This window comes from Lipotes vexillifer, unplaced genomic scaffold (genome assembly GCF_000442215.2).
Source record: "Lipotes vexillifer unplaced genomic scaffold, Lipotes_vexillifer_v1.1 scaffold215, whole genome shotgun sequence".
In the NCBI taxonomy this organism is placed as follows: Eukaryota; Metazoa; Chordata; class Mammalia; order Artiodactyla; family Lipotidae; genus Lipotes; species Lipotes vexillifer.
Window position 1 is genome coordinate 1,360,175 of NW_006776544.1, and position 19,522 is coordinate 1,379,696.

Here is a 19,522-nt window from a genome sequence, read left to right on the forward strand (position 1 = left end):
CCAGGAGCCTCTCATCAGCTCCCCCAGACCCTGGTGAGATGGGACTCAGCCATCCTGACTGACAGCTAGCTCACTGGCTGGCTGGCTAGAGCTAGCGAGCGCGCGAGCCTGTGTGTGCCCGCTGCCTCTACCCAGGGGACCACAAGGCCCCCTACCCTCCTCATCAGTGCAGATGTTGCCTCTTCCTCCAGGCCTCAGACTACTCCTCCCTCCCTCCCTCCCATGACAGGCTGTCCAACTTACTCTTGCCCCATCCTGATTGGTTGGCCTGTGGTTTCCTGTTGGCTGGTTTGGCCCCAGGTAAAAGAAGTTCACTTAAAGGGCAAGCGTTGGTCATCATTTTTTCTTTCGATCTCCCTTGGCAGCTACCCAGCTACCTCGAGCACACGAGGTGCTCGAGACAGATACGTGGTTTGCCAGTAAGACACTGTCAAAGCGGCTCTCCCATGCCAACCAGGCTGGCTGGGAGTGCAGCTGTCTTTAAATGAGTCAGTTATGGGTGTCGGAAGCCTTAAAAAAAAAAGAGGGCCTACTCTAAAGCCCAGCAGCTCCACCCTTCAGAGCAAATCCTGGGGAAATAACTGGTGTAGCGGGCAAAGGCAACATGGTCGAGGAGCTCATATCAACAAAAATGTCCAACAAGGTAACTGCATGATGGCAAATGAGTCAGGCTTCTACCCCTACCCTGGCATTTGGGAATCAAAAAGACTTTGGTGTGAATTCAGACTCACATGTACGTAGTAGCTGAGTGATTGTGGATGTATCACTTAACAATGCTAACCCCTGATTTTCTCACCTATAAAATGGGGTTAATAAAACCTACTGCCATAGGCTTACGGTGAAGATGAAAGGACACGACGTAATGAGAACTCAACACGACAAAATAAACACCAGCTTCCTTTCCTAATTTCTTTTCGATCCATAGGCAAGTAGCATAAGGTGGGGTGAGCTCATCTCTGCCCCTCCAATGTACTCCTGACTCCCCCACTACCAGAAGCCAAAATGAGGGGAAGCTGGAGAGGGATGTAAAGAGTGAGCAATGATCACCCCCGTCCCTCTCTGAGTGGGGGAGCCACGGCACAGGGAAATTCAAGATGACATAAAAACCCCCAAATCCCATTTCTGGCCTAGGAATGTACTGGATGATATTGTGTTACCATTTCAATTCTGTTCATCCTAAATTGCCTTTCAAAAGGGTTTGCATTCCCACACACCACGCCAGGGTCAAGGCGGCCCCGGAGGCCGTCTGCACAGTAGGAGGAGGCCAGCCTGGGCTCAAGCCCCAAACCAAGCCTTGCCCAGGCCACAGAAGAGCCAATGGGGAGAAGCTTCTCCACAGATGCTCGGGCAATGGCATCCTGTGGCTGGGGGTTGCTCCTTACCTTATAGCCAAGACGGGCCGCCCGCTGCAGGAGGGTCTCGCCAGCATTTTTGTTCACTATGAGCCGGCGAGCCTCTGGGGGGATCTGCCGGGCTGCGGGTGACTCGGAGGCCTCCTCTGGGCCAGCACTTCGGGACTTGGAGGGCGTGCATGGCTCTGTGGGTTTCGCTAGGGTGGGAGATTTGGGAGATCGTGTCTTCTGCTGGCTCCAACGCCCTTTGCCCTGGAAAGCAGAGACGCAGTCCTAGATCAGCACAGGTCCCCACTCATTTCTACCTGGTGAGCAGACGCTAAGGGGCTCAGGTCCTCAACCCCAGAAACCAAGGAATAATGATAGGATTGGAAAGCACAGGTTGAGGAGACATCCCAGCCTCTCTCAAGTACTCTGCATGCCTTCTTTACCTGCCTCGGTCCCCGTTTATTGCGGTTTTTACAAGTCATCTCGATAAATAAATGGGAGCAAACTCTCAGAGTAAAGAGAAGTGGAGACAGGTAGCTTTGACTAAAGAGGCACGGCTGTGGAAGCCTTCACTCTTGTTGCAAAAACCTTTCCCCCACATCCAGCCCTCACCAGGCTTTTCCCACCTCTCATCACACTGTGTCCCCGATCACACTCATGCCCACCTGGGCTGGTGGAAAGCGATCAAGCTCACGAAGCAGACAGACCGGGTTTTGAATCCTGCCTCTGCCAGCCACTAGATACAAGACCTGGGGCAAGACCCAACCTCTCAGAGCCTCACTTTTTCCCTTGCGGGGTCTTTGAGATAGTGAACTAGAGCAGCTCCAGAACAATGCACAAGGTGGGTGCTCACAAAACGTTAGTGTCCTTTCCTCATGAATGACCCCTGCATGTCTCCTTTATCCTCCCGTCTTGAACTGGAATGTCTAGAGGAAGTTCCCATGCCTGGCCCAGCACTGTTTAGTGAGTCTATAGGGGCAGGTAACTTGTCTCTTTCAGATGAAGGGAGGGGACTTCAGATCGGGAGGAACTGTGTTCGAGGAGCTGTACTAGAGGAACCAGACCCAAGGCGCCTCATCTGCACCTGGACCTAAGTTAGATGATGAGATTCGAAACCTGGAGTTGATACCATAAGTGGACAAGACTTTGCGGGGGGCCTTGGGAGAGGAGGGTATGACTTGCATGTGGAAGGGTGTGAATCACTGGGGGGCCCGAGGACAAGAATGTGCCCTCATCAGACTTTAAGATGGTCCCTGATGATCCCCACCTCCTGAAATTCATGCTCTTGTGTAGCCCCCTTCTGCACTGGAGAGGACTGATCTGTGTAGCCAACAGGAGAAGGCAGAGATGACGGTGTGTGACTTCCAAGGCTATAGGTCCTAAAAGACAATGTTGCTTCTGCTTTGCTCTCTTTTGGATCACTCGTTCTGGAGGAAGCCGGCTGCCAAGTCATGAGGACACTCAAGCATCCCTTTAGAGAGGCCCACGGGGCAAGCAAAGGAGGCCTCCTGCCAACAACAAGCATCAACTTGCCACCATGTGAGGGAGCCACTCTAGAAGCAGATCCTCCAGCCCCAGTCAAGCCTTCAGATGAATGGAGCCCTGGCTGACACCATGACTGCAACTTCAGGCATGGGAGACCCCAAACCAGACACAGCGAAGCTGCTCCTGAATTCCTGACCCCCAGAAAGTGTACGAGATAATACATGTTTATTGTTGGGTTAAGCTGCTAAATCTTAGGGTAGTTTGTTGCACTGCAATAGATAACTAATACATCACACTTCCCCAAGTCCCTTAGAGCATCAAAGTCTCACTTAAATCCTGCGTCTTCTACAACATTCTACAACACTCTGGTCCCCACTGCCCTCTTTCTCTGCAACACCCAGAACACCTAGTCTGAATCACATAATCCAATGCCTTATGTCTGACTGTCAATTTCCTCTGGTTGTTTCACAGACAAGTCTGGCCTCCCCTGCTACGTTTGAAGCTCCCCGGGGTCAGGGTTCACATTTTCAGCTTCTCTTTTGTTCCTTACAGCACTTAACTCGGGGTTGGGCACATCACTGCAGCAAGCATTTGTTGAGTTGATCCAAGGCAGCTATATATAGAGCCCTGGGCAGCCAGAAGAGTTGCCTAGAAAGACACGAAGCCAGGAAAGGAATGGCAGCAGGGAAAAGACGAGGTCCCAGGGCATTTGTTTCCTCTGGTAAATCCCAAGACAAGAGCTGCTGTATGTCCACATCCCAGAAGGGCAGAGAGGTACGACAGCTGGCAGGAAGGCACCGGCTACGAGTGTAGAATGCTGCTTTATTGCCGGGAGGATAGAGGCACATTATGGTGATACTGGAGGATGCTGGGTAAAGTACCCAGGTTTTTGCTAAGCCAAGCCAGGAGCCAAAGGGTGACTCTCCTTCTAGGGGCCAGAGCTGCCAGAGACAAGGGAGGCTGCCTGAGGGAGAAGCAACAGCAAATGGGGACCACCTCCCCCTCCCGCCTTCCTCCCTGGCTCGGAGCCCCTGCGGGAAGAAGCCTTTGGCCAATGCCCCAGCTTTAGTGTTGCAGGTGCGTCCCCCGCCCTCCCACCACCTTGCTTCCCACTACAAAGCACTGTGCCATGGGGGCAACTGGAGCAGGTGGTGGTGACTAGGAGAGAAAGAAAGGTGGGAGGGAGAAAGGGAGGCCCTGTGAAGGGAGAAAACCTCTCTGGGAGAACACTTCAGTGGGCACACCACCGGGCAGAATAACCAGACAGAAGCATCAGCGCGTGCTGCTGAACGTGAGGCAGCTGGTCACCTTTGCGTGGGACGGGGCCATCTGAGTGTGTGGGGAAGAGCAGGGGAGGGGGACGCCCAGCTTTCACCAGAGCTGCTCAGGGTTGCAGTGTCTCCCTGCCCAGCTGCCCCCTCCCGCAGTGTCTCCCGGATAGACAGAAGCCACCCATCCACAGGGTGGAGACATAGGCAAAGAGTGGGGGGCGTGCGCCAGGGGCAGCCAGGCCGGCCTCACACCCCAAGTCTCTCACTCGGGTCACCGAGTAACCTCGAACAAGTCCCCTAACCTCCCCAAGCCTCAGTTTCCTCACCATAGAATGAGGACAGCTACTGTGGGAATTAAGAGCGATCGTGCAAGCAGAGCACCCGGCACAGACCAGACTTCCCCTCTCCTTCCTAGGCCCCCTCTTGGGGTCCCAGGGAACTGGTACTGCTACCTTGCCTCTCCGAGCCTCTGTCCCCTCATTCTTACCTCGGCCTGAAGCTCGAGGATGTACACCAGCCTCAGAGAGAGCACTTTACTGTTCTCAAAGCCCTTCACATCCGTTGCCTCCTTTCTTCCCCCAAGCACCCTCTTGAGATGGAAAGGACATGAAGTATCATCTCCATTTTTAAAGATGAAGAAACAGGCTTGAGTACTTTGCTTGAGCTGGAACCAGATTCCAGAACAAGGAAGGGGAAAGGAGGGGAGACTCAAGCACTTGGGTCTCCTACCTTTTGCCAGTGCCACACAGGGATCCCTGCTCTGGAGCTGGAAAGAACCGTAAGGATCACAACCACCAAAACAAGCCCAATATGACCTTTTTTTTTAGTTGTCAAGACAAACACATATTACAGGTAAACATTTGAACCTGAACCTCACTCCTCTCAAATGTACAGCTCACCCAGGATAAGGACGGTGTAATTTTTTTTTGAATTGTGCAACGTGGAACTCAACACCAGTGCCAAGAACATCAGACCCAAAAGAGACGTCAATTTTGAACAGGGGTTCTAGCACGCTTGCCTGGCTATTGATCGGTGAGCGCCCACTTACCTGCTCCTCTGCTTCCATGAGAAGCAAAGGAACTGAGGAGTGGGGTTGGGGAAGTACAGCTACGACTGGCCCAAGTGGAAGAATTCCTTCAGCCCCACCCTTAAGGCAACCTTTGTCTGGACATCAACATCCTTGCTTCTGTAAGTTGTTTTCTACCTTGATTGACTCAGAAAGCTCCCTGATTGGTTTCCAGTGAGTTAAGCCCATACAAAAGCTTCCTGATTGGATGTTAACAAGCTATTCAGGGTAACATCCTGCCATATTCTTTAGCTCTTCCCTAACTCAAAGGAGATTCAAGGATTGTCAAGGAAAAGCCATCATGGGCCAAGCCCCATAGTTTGCAGATGCTTCTTGTCAGCTCTAACTTTAGTTCCCATTCTTCAAATCCAAACCCCAACCCTTCTAGAACTAGTTTAAAATATTTTAATAAATATGGGTTAAACTGATCCCCGCCCCCTACCGTGTACTCACTCACTCAGAAGACTGTTGACTGAGGAGCCTGCCTGGAAAATGGGCCACCCTAGCCTGGCCCCGGCCGCCACAGTGCCCCTCCTCTATAGCTCCCCTGGCTGGTAATGTACCTTTGCCTCTTCTGAGACCGCTGTCATGTGCTTGGTCTTGCACTTTCGTTTTCCTGATGGCTTTTCTGAATTTTCAAGGCAGGCTGGCTCCTCTAGGTTATTTGGGAGGAAACCATTCGGTGAATCCGAAATCCCCTGGGCTTTGTTGGGCAAGAGAAGGTTCCTGTTCCTGAGGCGGTGCTCCGAACTTTGGGAGGAAGTCTTCTGCTTACGGGCCTTTAAATCTGAAGGCAAGAAACAGGAAAGAATGGATGTCAGGGAAATGGAACACAGAAAAGCAACGCCTTCCTCTAAGCTGAATCAGAGGACTTTGGGGATTTAGAACCTCAGTACACAGTTGTGTAACTATTCGCTACCCATATCTGGCACGGTGCTGACTATTCCACTAAATGCTTCTCGAATGGACACTGTGCTGCCGCATCAAAGTCCCTCTTCTACACGCAGGAGACAACTCCCAGCCCTGCTAGCAGCGGGTGGCCCATCTGGCTGTCCCTAAGATGAGGGTAATTTTAAAAGGATTTCCCCATAGCCCAGAGCAAATCAGAACTTTCTTTTCAGCTTTTCCCCACTTTGTCTTTTTTTCCACTCTAATATGAAAACAAATTTAGCAGCTCTGCTGAAGTGAAATGTGAAGTATACTGGGGTGGGGAGTAAATGGTAGAAGGCTTCCTTCGTAGCCTCAGCTCTACCCGCCTGACTGCCCTGTTGGTCTCTCTCCAAGCACACAAAGATCAAAGCCACAGAAACTCCCTGAAACCAGAAGCTGCCATGGGCCCACTTAACTGGTGGGCAATCACAGAAACCTGCTGCCCTCCGTGGCTGGAAATCAAGTCACTGGGACACACTGGGCAACATCTCTAATTCTAGCCATAGCTCACTGAACAGAGCACATTCCAGTTTCAAAAAGGCCTGCTGGGAACTCCATTACCAAGAGCCTCATCCCACAGGGTCAGTCCTAAACTCCAGAGGTAGGGGGACAGATTGAGTTTATCCTTATCTCTTAGCATTAGTGTTACATGACTTGGCCACTAGCTGTGTGACTGCTGGGAGCAGGTCATAATCTGCCTGAGCCTCAGTTTCCATGTCTGTAAAATGGGGAGCATAAAACCCACATAACCCCTTATAAAGTGTTATAAAGAGTAAGGTATCATTATCATATTATTTAAGTGTAAGCTCTTTAGGTAGGGCCATGCCCCTGTGTTCTTTATCTCCCCCACAGGACTGGCCACCATGCCTAGTACACGGCAAAAGATCAGTATGTCTGTGAAGTGAGTGACTTCAGCCTCAGTTTCTTCAGGCTGTGAAGCAAAGGGGTTGAGCAAGATCCAAGCGTTCTCAACTCGCCTCCCCTGACCTTTGCACGCGCTCTTACGTGTGAAATCGCCAAGGGCAGATCCGGATGTAGGAACCATCATTACAGCATGAGGAATTGTCTGCAGGTTATGCACAGCTCTTAGAAGGCCAGCTGCCATACCACCCCTTCCTCCCAACTAGCTCCAACCCACTAGTGGGTCCCCACATCTGTCTAAGAACTGCTGTGCTGGACGGCTTCTAATGGCACTTCCAGCCAGCACGTTCTCAACCAGGCCTTTTGATGCAACAAGTTTGGGCTGAGGCAAAAGAGGAAGGAACAGAACCGTGCCTTGTGAGGACCTCAGGAAACACAGGGAAGCCATATTACAGCATTCAATGCCACAGGAAAAGCAGCAGCCCCTTCCCTGTGTACTCAGGGCAGGGCAGGCTGCGGAGTTTACTCAACTGTGGTGGAGCAGCCTCACAGTAGCACAGAAAGGAACAGAGGGTGAAGGTAGCAGGTGTATTGCTTGCTCTTCCTATCCCCTCCGCAAATCAAGAAGAGAGAGACCCAAGCCAAGGACGAAAGGAAAGATCATGAGGCCCAGACAGGAGTAAAGTGACCTGTCTAGTTTGGTCTCTGCCTGACTCTCTGATGTCAACCTGAAAGAGGGTAGCAATAGGAGGGATCAGAGCTTTCGGAGAAAAGAGATGTTTGCCAGGCAATTCCTTCATGAAGCGTCACCATCAGATCTAGAGGAAGGTGACCAGACCACAGGCCAAAGCCAACAAACTCAACTCAAAACCCGTAGACATACACATGGAGGGAGAATGATCTACTTTCCAACAGCTGGAGCTGCCTCCACAACAAGCAGGATGCCTTGCTGAGTGGCGTTCCCATACTCCTGGAGGCGGTTGAGGCTACCTGTCAAGAGTGCTGTGGAGATCTCCGCATTGAGTGGAAAACTGGGCCAGGTAATCTTGAAGGTCCTTCTGGTTCCAAAAGCCAATAAGTTCCATAAGAAGCTTCCAAGCTTCTAGGAAACCAGATCTCATTAGAGAAGACTGGGTGATACAAAAGCTCCTCTTCATCCTAACACAAGTGGCTGAGGCCAACTGCTTGACAACTCATTCCTGACCAATGCATATGGCTATGGCAGAAAACTGGGAAAATCATCTCCACTCTCTCACGCGGTTGATGAAAATTGGCTCATCACTCTCTTAAGTGTAGGAATAGGTATTGTATATACCTCTACTTAAACAGACCTGGAAATGAGGTTTAGCCTTCTTTGCATTATCGCAAAGCCAGAATCTACTACCCACTCAGATGTGGTTATTCAGTTTTCACTAATATGGAGACTGCAGGTATTTACCTGCAGCTCAAGATGAATACATTATAGGAGCCAATCAATTGTTGTTTCAAGGGCAGAGGTCAGAGAAAGAGAGTGAGAGACAGAGGTGTTCTCATTGAACCCAGAGATGTGCTTTTTGCTCATCTAGAAATCCACTATAGGAATGGGCCTGAAGAGCACTTAGCAGAACAAACTGATATTAGCCTTGGTGACAGTCTGTGCCTCCATGATTACATATTATAGCGTCTAACGTGGCCAAACAAAGCCTGGTGTTCTCTCCTTGGGCTGCCTGCTTTTCCAACAAAAATGATGCCTGCAGGTCCAACAAAAATGATGTCATCTGAAAGCTTCACTCTGCCTCTTAATGACCTTTGTGGCTTTAACCAAGAAAGCCAAGCTGTGCCCGCTTCTACTTGAAGTTCTTCTGTTGGGTTGAGGAAACCATTGTGCTTCTTTTTAGTTTAGGGGCTGGAGGCATCCCAGGAAAGGCAGCCAATACCCTCTTTCTTCTTGAAGCCAGGATTCTAGGAGAGAAAACCCAACCTCCCAAAAGACCCGACTCCCTCAAGCCAACCAGAGAACTCCCTGGTATTGAGTTGTCCCACACCAAGGACGTCACTGTGGCCTTGCCCACAGGTCCAGACTTTTATAAAAAAAATTGGAGGGCTCGGGGCTACATGTCCTCAGCTCACCTGTAGGTCAGTCCAATGTCATTCAATCTCAACCCCAAGCCAAGACCTCGGGACTGGAGTTGAGTGACCCCCTCTGGCAGCTGGAGCTCATAGCACCATGTTTCTCTGGGTGCAGAGGCATTTGGCTGGTGTAGAGGAGGCAGAGGTGGGAACACCCAAGATGCCCGAGGGTCCCCAGAAGCCAGAGTCACTGTGGTTTGGGGATGGGGGGCAGCAGCCCCTGGCCGGCCTTACCTGCTCTCCCTTTCCGCCGCTGCTCTTCTTGTTCAGTCAGGTACTCCCCAGTCTGGTATTTTCGGCTCTTCTGCCGTCTCCGTTTCTTCCTCTTCACCAGGCCCTCCTCCTCGTCTTCCTCCTCCTCCTCATTGGTGTCCCACATCTGCCGGGCAGCCTCTGTCCTCCAGGGCATCTCTCGGGCTCGCCACAGGTGCCTGCGGCCCTGGCTCAGCAGGGTCTTGTCCTGGGCATGGTGGCTGCGGTACTGGGTGTCCCGTTGGGTCTTTCTCACCTTTCGACGCTTGGCCGGGGTGGGGGTCACCTCCTCTTCCTCCTCGGTGGGGAAGACTTCCTGGCTTCCCATGTCACTGTCTGCCATGCCAGCAAAGGAGCTACAGATGCTTCCTGTGGACGGGATGTACAGAGGACGGTCAGGTACCTCTTCAAAGGACCAAGAGTACGGTGTCGAAGCAAGTGCCCTGGATTAGGAGTTTGAAGGTCTGGGTTCGAGTTCAGGCTTTGCCAGTTATTGGCTGTATGCTCTCAGAAAGTTCCTTCACTTCTGTCTCCTCGTCTATAAAACGAGAATACTGTTCTCTGCCTTACTGACCTCACAGGACTGTTCTGAGGCTCAAATGAGATAATTCACCCTTAAGCGCTTTACAGAGTCCAATAGATTACACAGCTATCAAGTATCCAAACCACACACCCTTCCTCATCCACGCTGCCCTGCCACTTTCATTCATTCCACAAACTCTTACTTAGTGCTTATAAGGTGCCAAGACTTGTCTGAGGGGCAGGAAAGGGCCACAGGGTTTAGTAGAGGATGAGGGAGGGCAGACTGACATGGCGCTCCCACCCATGCTCACTATGTGACCCCCCAATCTTGCTGGCAGAGCCACCCTGGGCAAGCAGAGTTGTCACCAAAGAGTCTCAGGAAGAGTGAAGCAAGAAGGAGCCCCTTTCCTGTGACACGGCCTGTGTTAGTCCCGCCCACATGCTCCTCAGCCAGGCCCTCTTCCCTTCATTGACCCCACCTCCTACTGAGCAGCCAAGAGTCCAGGGGTGGAGCTTTCTCCCCAGCTCCACCCCCTGCCCCGCTGCAGCTGTTCCTCACCGTTGGGCAGGCACTTCCCCCTCCTCTCCTCACCACCCCAGGATGATGGGACCTTTCCTACCCTCCTCTGCCACCCGGCCAAGAGGCCATTTTCCTCTCCACGCCTGCCTTCAATTCTTCTAACAACAAACACAGTCCTAAATTGGCCCAGTTTAGTGATCCAGGAGATCTGACATCTTTCTCAGAAGCAGCTCTGAGATACCACCATCTTTCTCCCGAGGCCCGGCTATTAACTCGACAATCCCCAAACCCAAGCGAGGTCAGCAGAAGAAAGAAATGGTTCGAGGGAATTCCCTGGTGGTCCAGTGGTTAGGACTCTGCGCTTTCACCGCCAAGGGCCCAGGTTCAACCCCTGGTTGGGGAACTAAGATTCCACAAGCCGCGCGGTGTAGCCAAGAAACAAAGAAAAGGTTCGAGGCCGACACGGTGGCAGTGGCTCTTGACCAAAGCTTCAAGTCAGTCAGTCAGACTGCTTAAAGACAGCAAATATCCAGGAAACTTTCCATTATACAGACTAGGCAGGGAACGAAGTGTTCTAGTTAATCTAATATTCTGGTTAACACGAATCACCATAGAGATCACACAGGGATCACCAATTTCCAAAGAATCAAATACACTACACTGTGTTTAACACTGAAATGGGAACGGCTGTAATGTAATCGCTCTTTGATGATTCAGAGGACACTTCAGGATTTTTCGGGGCCTCCACACTGTCATTACGAGCCCCAATTACCACCGCGCTCTCCACGTGCTGAGGTGCCCGTTAATAGAATGTCAGATAACTGAGTTTACACTGTGCCCTGCTTCCCCATTCCATTCACTTTGCATGGAAATCTGGGTGAACCGGGGCAACCATTTCTACCACTAAGTACCAACTTGGAGGCTAGCAGGCAACAGTAGTACCTAGAAAGGGCTATCCTTTTTTAGACACTGGGGGTTGACCAATACAAGTTCAGGGGACCAGAGGTGATTCTGCTGGCCGTGACGACTCAGTGACCATTTCCAATTTGGATGATACCTGTCACACAGGGCAAGAGGACAGAGGCCCAAAGGTTAAATGTCTGTGCCAGAGACTGGCCCCCAAAATCACGAGATGCCAAAGCCTGGAGTAGAACCAGTTTTCCTGAGTGGCACAGGCCTTTCCTCTTTCCACCACTGGCTGCCAACAAGAGATGGCAAATCCCTGTTATGAAAAGCTAAGTAAATCATCCTAAAATCGTGGGCAACGACCCAGCTCCTACCCTGGGCTCTCTCGTCTCTGCAAGGAGCTGGGCATCTTGGCACGGTGAATCAAATCCCCAACTCTCCACCTGGGCCAATGGCAAGATCGCTCGACCAGACTTCTACCTCTCTGCAGAGAAGTGCCAAGATGGGCCTCAGCCTCAGACTCACTCACCAGACTGACTGCGCGTCCGGGTGCTCAGGACCACGGGGATGAAGTCGCGGAAACTGCTCTTTGCCTTCTTCTCCAAGGAACCTGGAGTGGCGTGTGGTTTGAGAGCAGAAGGCAGAAATATCACAATCAGAGTCTCAGGACAGGAAAGCCTCCCCCACCCTCCCAACCCAAGAGGCTCAAATGGAGAACTCAAGGGAGGGTTTGTGTTCTCCCTGCATTACATTTATTAATTTCCCTTATGCTGCTATCACCTACGTATCTCTTTTAGAGAAGGAGCTTTTCCCGGTGGTTTTTGAAAACTGGGAGTTGGGTCATTTTTGCTGACACCAAAAAAGGCAGTGCACGGCATCGATTCGCCGGCACACCACAAAGTGGAAGGCCCGGTTGTCTGGACGACTGTGAGGCTGCTGCGCCTCCACAACATTATAACTGAGCTGGAGCAGGTCCCAGAGAAGGGTAACCTCCATGAATCGTAGAGGATTGAGCAAGGCAGGAAGATGGGAGCAGGGAGCGGCGGACGGCGGAAAACTGCTATATAGGAACAGACTAGAAAGAGGCAGGTCACGTCAGACAGGCAAGGCTACGAACACCGGCTACTATGGGCAGGAAAACGCGGGCTTCTCTCTGCTGAGGGCGCCAAGGAACTATTAGTGGCAGAGCATACGGGTTACATACACACCTCCCCAACCCAAACATCCTGTGTGTCCCTAAATAATAAGGGTTTAGGATTCCTCCGACCCTTCTAGCTAGCTAGCTATTAATTTTTAACTTTTATAATGGGAGTTTCCAAATATACCAAAGGTAGACAAAACAGTTGTAAATAACCCCCATTTGGTCTTAATCCTCATTAAACCCATTTCTTCCCCGAGCCTAGACCCACTTCAGGGTAATAGGTTGGCTACTCTGCTGTAGGACTGACTCTTGTCTTGTCTGAAAAGCACCACTTCAGAGCGTGCCTTATTCTAGCAACCAGGGTGAGCAGCATTAAGCCCCCACTCCCGTCTCCCTTCTCCCTCCGCTTAGATTTCAGAGGGGTCAATTATATCTTCCTCCTGGGACTTCCCTGCTGGTGCAGTGGCTAAGACTCCATGCTTCCAATGCAGGGGGCCCAGGTTCAATCCCTGGTCAGGGAACTAGATCCCGCACGCCGCACGAAGATCCCGTGTGCCGCAACTAAGACCCGGCACAGCCAAACAAATAAATAAATTTTTTTTTTTCAAACTATATCTTTCTCCCACAGTGAGGAAGTCTCATTTTCCTGGTCAGTTTCAGAGCCCCTCCCCCACCACCCGCCATAGGGATCCCTCTGCAGCCCATCAAGAGGGCCAGGACCCGCGGGGCCTACCTTCCTCGTGGCCATCGGCTCGTTTTCCTGGAGACTGGGACTCCGGCTTTGTTGGCTTCCGGTGCTTGTGCTTTACCCTGACTCCACTGTGCTCTTTTCCTGAATCTGAAGCCCCCCTGGGGCTTTTCTTGGTGGGTTCCTGGGGGTCACTAGGTGGCTTCCGGCACTGTGGAGAGGTGGAGAGAGTCAGGTCTGAGGTCAGTTTCACTTCTTAAGAAAGCTCTCTTAATGTTGAGCCCTGTGCCCTGATACTGACACACGGACACAAGCTTCCCAGGTGGAGGCTGGGGGAAGGGGCCACCCGCTGCCTTCCACAGTGGGCTACAGAGGCTTTTTGGACTGAATCCAGTGCCCTAGCTAATCCCCACAGACATCCATACCCCATCATTTGAAACACGTCCACAGAGTCTGCATTCACAAGCCGAATAAACACCCAAAGTCATTTGAAAAGGTGCAAAGTCAGGCCCCATACTCTCTATATCCGAACAGCAATAGAGAGATGGACAGAAAACAAAAATGCCTCTTCTGCAAGTTGGATGACTACATTGTTCAAATAACTTCACTGTGAATAGTACTGACACCAACAACTGAAACTAATTCTCACATGGGCCAACTCAAGAAAAATTTTCTATTTGCACATGTAGATTAATACCGGAAAAAAGATTCAACTAAGGCAAGAAGAAGTCTATCACGGCAGCAATTCCAATCTCCCCGTACTTAGGAAAGACACCGAAAAGGCCCAGGCATTTTCAATAACGACCCTTTACACTCTGAGGCCCTTTCACCTTTTCCAAACACTCTCTCTAATATTCGATTTGTTCTTCCCAACAACCCAGAGAGAAAAAGCTAATATCACACCCTTGAACAGATGAGGAAACTGAGCCTCCAAGATAAGAGGTTAAATGATTTGTCCAGGGCAACACAGCCCAAGGCGTCCACTTGCTCAGGGGCCGTCAGGGACCAGGCAAACCTGCAAGTTAGCTGCTCTGTGCCTGCAGTGAGAAAACGGCTGAGCTAGGACTAAGACCTAGGGCTCCTGGCGCCCATCCCGGGCCTCTTCACCTCAGCTCTCACTCCTCTTCTCCCTTACTTGTGTCCTCCACTGGTTTTGGTCATCCCCACTCATACCTACTGCCCGGCGCATGTGGTAGGCACAATGGTTGTGCTTACACATTGCAAGGACACTCTTGAGCCTAGCAGTCACACATTCTCACAAGCTTTGAGATCTCTCCACGCCACCCAACAAGAAATGGGGCAAGGTAGGGATTTCTAGTATTGTAGTATCCAAGGAGTGCAGAGTAAGCAAAACATTTTAACAATGACAGCGGGCCCTAGGAAGAAAGGAAGAGTTGTTTTCCCCCTAAGCAGACCCGCATGCCACATTCTAAAAGGTTATCACGGTCCAGCTCCAGCTAAGGGGATGGCAGATGTCTTACTGATGCAACATTTTTATGGCGTGGGGGCGGGGGGGATATGTCTCCATAGAGCCACCATTCCCCATCAAATTCCAGGGACTCCTGCTATCCCATGAACTCCTGCTTCTTATTCAGCAGAGGGCTGAGCTGAAAATTCAGTTTCTCTCTTTACTTGCTGCCAGCTCCTATAAACCAAAGTGTTAGGAGAAAGAAAGAAATGGGAAGGAAAGAGGAAGATGGGCAACTGCTGCTTAAAGTGTGACCTTCAGGTATGGCCACAGAACAACTACCTCAAGTCAGGCGGAATAAAGTTCAGTGCATGTCAATTTGAACATGTCGTATTTATTTCTGAATATCATTTTTAGCTGGCTCTTTCAAGTACAGATCATTAACTTTTACTTCCTAAGAGAGACAAAAACAAGTAAAACAGAACGTCTAGAAGGGATCTGTGTCTGTATGTTCTGCAAGGGCAACACTCTGAGTAAAAATATATCGCACACTCCAACTTAGGCAAAAAGTTGCGGTGATGAAGAGAGACCGTGTAAGATGAATGTTCTGGTTAACAGAGTTTTGAAGTGTTTTCCAAAGAACTTTCCAAAGGATGAGAAGACAACCAGCACCAGATGAAGCAGAACTTTCTTTGCTGATGACTCAGAAGGTCCTTCAGGATTCCGCACGGCCTTGGGGCAGGTGGTGTAGGAGACAGGAGACTGATTCTTTTTTTAAATTTTTTTTATTTAATTTTTTAATTGAGGTAACATTGGTTTATAACATTATATGAGTTTCATGTACATATCATTATATTCCTACTGCTGTATACATTACAGAGAGTATTCTGATTCTTGGCCATACCCTGAAAGGGGCCATACCCTGGAGACTGGGCTTCCGGCACTGTGGAGAGGTGGAGAGGTGACCCCTGATTTTAGTTTTGCTTATCAATGGTTACTTTCTCAGGAAAATGGAACATAAGAAAAGAAAGATCTAAGTTATTTGCTTTCCGGAAAAATGGACATTTACTAAATCATTACAGGCAGCTGCCAAGGGCTGCTTCAAGGCTCCTGATGCTGTGACTTTATTCTCTGCCCTCTGCATCTGTCAGTGGGCCCAGTGAACTGTTCATCTAATATAGGAAGGGGCAGTGCCTGCCTGTCAGCAAGTCGCCTGCAAGACATAAGCTCCATGAAGGTCTATCCTATTTGTAATACTAATGATATCAACAGCAGCCACTAACACTTCCTGAGGACTTACTATGTGCCAGGCACTGTCCTAAGCATTTACACATATCACTTCATTTTTTCTTTTTTTAACAATAGCTTTGTTGACATATAACTTACTGAGATATATCATACACTTATTTACATTTATTATTCAACTGTTTTTAATACAATCACAGAAATGTGTAAGGATCATCACTATCTAGTTCTAGAACTTTTTCATCACCCCAAAGAGAAACCCTGTACCCATTAAGCCGTCACTCTCCAATTCCTCATCCCCACCAGCCTGAGGCAACTACTAATCTACTTTCTGTCTCTGTCAATTTGCCCATTCTCGACATTTCACATCATCATTTCATTTAATCTTTACACAGCCCTATGAGTAGGTACTATCACTGTCTCATTGTATAGATGAGGAAACTGAGGGCGAGAGAGATGAAGTAACTTGACTGATATCACATAGCTAGGAAGAAGTAGAACCAGGATTCAAACTCAGGCACTGTGCCTGGCTCCAGAAAGCATACTCCTCACCAAAATGCTGTACTGCCCTCCTGAAGATGTATTCCCACTGCCTGGGAAGGACTGGCACATAGTAGCCGCTCAACAAACACTTGCTAAATGGTCAGTGAAACAGCTATACATAATAAGCAGAGTGGAAGATAGTGTGGCATAGCTCAAGATGAACATGAACTTTCTTTTTCTTTTTTTCTTTTAATTTTTTAAAATTGGGGTATAGTTGTTTTAGAACGTGAACTTCAGAGCCAGTGAGACTGGAGCTTGAGTTCCACTTCTGTCATTTAGTAGCTGTGTAACTTTGGGTAACTTACTCATTTTCTTATCTGTGAATTGGGTGTAGTGTTCACCTCATAGGGTTATTTGAAGGATTAAGTTAGATAACATACGTAGAAAGCATTTGGTATGTAGTAGGAATTCAACAAACGGTAACAACTATAACGACACGAACTATTATTATTACCACCAAGAGCAGACTGCAGTCACCTGAGCAAACGCTAGACATATGCTCTACTGTTTAATGACCTATGTTCCTACTTGGTATGTCTCTGCCGTACTGAGGTGGTCATGGGGTCACTGAGAAAAACCCACCCAAACTCTACTCCCAGGGTTCTTAACCTGGAGTCCATGGGTGGGCTTTGGGGAGTGGGTTGGGTCCATGAGCCCCTTGAAATATGGGCAAAGTTCTGAGGTCGTGTTTCAGGGGACAGGGTTCACAGCTCTCATCAGCTTCCCAAAGTGCTCTATGGTCCAAAAAAGACTAAGAGCTTCTGCCACAAACAAATTCATAGTGCTCTGGCTAGAAATCTACTCAACATCCAATCTGAAGGCTGTTAACATAACCTCAAACTGCTCCATATTTTGAATAAGCCCTATCTATCCTCAACTGCTTCAAGAATCTCCTTGATCACTAGTGTCCTTCAGATCCTCTTTGGAGGAACACTGGATTCAGGCCAAGTCCTCTTAGCCCACCTTTTTGCCTAGAACCCTGCCATCATCCTTAGTCTATTAAGAACCCAGACCCAGATGCCCATCTGCCTTGGACACCAAATTCCCAATGGGCTGAAACCCACAGCTGCCACCCCAAGCATTAGGGGGATAGGAAACTGGTGGATAAGCCCAGAAGCTGAATTGGCTAGAGCCCCACAAAACTCCAAGCAAATCCTGAGCAGGCTTACCCCGGTGGTGCAGAGAACAACCTTGTCAAAGGCCCCTTGCCTCCCTGGGCCCTAAGCTCTCAAGGCCAGCAGTCATCTTAGAAGAGGAAAAGGAAGAATGGCCATGCAAGGAAGGGCCTGTTATTAATTGATTTCCCTCCCCATATCGTATGGTATTCTTCCACTTTCCAACCTCATCTGGGACAATGGCTTTCCTAGCCTCAGGGACCGAATCATTTCCCACATCTACAAAATAGAAGCCCACCCCTCCCCACGCTAAAACACCATATATGGAGAATGTTACTTGGTAATGGTCATGATTCACTTTACACAAGCCTTCCAATCAGTTCAGTTCACAGAGCTACTCAAGAACACTGCACGAGGCCTTCCCTGATGGCACAGTGGTTAAGAATCCGCCTGCCAGTACAGGGGACACGGGTTCGATCCCTGGTCCGGGAAGATTCCACATGCTGCGGAGCAACTAAGCCAGTGCGCCACAACTACTGAGCCTGTGCTCTAGAGCTCGCAAGCCACAACTACTGAGCCCACGTGCCACAACTACTGAAGCCCGCACACCTAGAGCCTGTGCTCCACAACAAGAGAAGCCAACGCAATGAGAAGCCTGCGCACCGCAATGAAGAGTAGCCCTCGCTCACCGCAACTAGAGAAAGCCCACGCGCAGCAACAAAGACCCAACGGAGCCATAAATAAATAGATAGATAGATAAATAAAATTAAAGAACGCTGCACAAGGTTGACATCTGCAGGACAAAGCAGACCGCTGGGGTCTCGGCCCGGCCCTCAACCTCAGCCCAGCACTCACCTTGGGTCCAAGGGAACTGCGGACCATAACCTTGGCTTGTGGCTGCTGCTCCTCTCCATCCTTCTCTTTGCCGCACTTCATTTTCTTGGGCGGCAGAGATTCGGTCACCCCATCGGTCACCACCGAGTCTGGCTGCCACTTGTTCTTGCAAGGAAGGACACCTACACTTTCCTGTTTCACTCGAGCCTGCCCGGCCTTACTCCGCACTTCAGCTTGGCCCCTCTGGGTAGCTGCTGGGAGGCCATCGGCCCGGAAGCAGGTGGCTAAATTGAAGACCACATCACCATCCACCTTCTCCATTTTCACCCGCCCCAGGTCCACCTGGCTTCCGAGCTGTGCAAGGTCTGTGCTGGAGGCCCTCTTGCCGCTTGGGACCACGTCCAAGATGATTTCCTTGGGGCGGCTGTCATGAGGTAGCAAAGGCAGCTCGGGCATCTTGTGCAGGTTCTGGGGGGTGGCCAGGACCAGCTCATGAGACATATAGGTGGCCAGCACTTGGTTCTTAGGCTTCGTGTCTCCTGCCAGCTTCAGGCCGCAAGCCCCCTGGGGGCCTTCCAGCTTTGGAGTACTGTCGGGGCAGAGGTGGCTCTCTGATTCCTCAGGCCCCTGATTCACTCTCAGGTCCCCACTGCTAGGCTGCACAGACAGTGCCAGGGTCCCTGTCTGAGGGCTGAGCGTCAGGAGGACAGGGTTCACTTGTTCCTCATAAGGCTTGGCAGCAATCCGGCAAGTTTTGTTCTTTGTGCCCGTGTCCTGCTCTGGAGCAAAGGGGCCCCCGGGCCGTGGCTGCCCCTCGGGAAGTCCATGCACAGACTCACTAGGGCCAAGGGATGGCACACCAGAAAACTCAGAAACGACGCTGGTGGGCCTGATGGGCACCCCCTGGCTGGGGGTCAGCTGCCCGGCACTGGAAATGCCAATAGAAAGCAGAGACGCCTGGTGGTATGGTGACCAGCCAACAGGCAGGACCTGGGTGCTGGTGGGTTTCCCGTTGACTGAACACCGTGGGTAAATATTTGCTGGCCCTGTGGGCTTCCAGAGGGAGAGCTCCTTGGTTTGGCAGCCCGGCAGCCCAGGGGCGATGCGGGCTGGGGTGTAACGCTTGACTGTGCTTGGCTGTCCCTCAGTCCCAGCCTGGCTGCCCTTCTTGCCACAGGGGGCACCAGTGCTCTTGGGCTCTCCTTGATCGATGATGGAGATGGGCTCCTGCTTGGGGAGATGACGGGGGTCTCGGTTGAGGCCCAGGTTGGGGTCTTTGTTCAGCA

The 19,522-nt window shown here is 50.5% G+C and overlaps 1 protein-coding gene and 1 non-coding gene across 2 annotated transcripts in view; one reads left to right on the forward strand and one right to left on the reverse strand.

Moving 5' to 3' along the window:
• The window catches only part of BCORL1 (BCL6 corepressor like 1), a 40,714-nt gene that overhangs the window by 13,819 nt on the left and 7,373 nt on the right, over positions 1 to 19,522 (reverse strand). The window contains exons 4-9 of the mRNA XM_007450471.1: positions 18,258 to 19,522; positions 13,137 to 13,302; positions 11,792 to 11,872; positions 9,297 to 9,683; positions 5,726 to 5,949; positions 1,383 to 1,604 (exon numbers count right to left, since the gene is read on the reverse strand). Coding sequence (XP_007450533.1) covers positions 1,383 to 1,604; positions 5,726 to 5,949; positions 9,297 to 9,683; positions 11,792 to 11,872; positions 13,137 to 13,302; positions 18,258 to 19,522 — 2,345 coding nt within the window. The remainder of the gene's footprint in view (positions 1 to 1,382; positions 1,605 to 5,725; positions 5,950 to 9,296; positions 9,684 to 11,791; positions 11,873 to 13,136; positions 13,303 to 18,257) is intronic.
• TRNAE-UUC (transfer RNA glutamic acid (anticodon UUC)) lies at positions 10,687 to 10,759 on the forward strand. Its single transcript has one exon. It is a non-coding gene; the product is annotated as a tRNA-Glu (tRNA).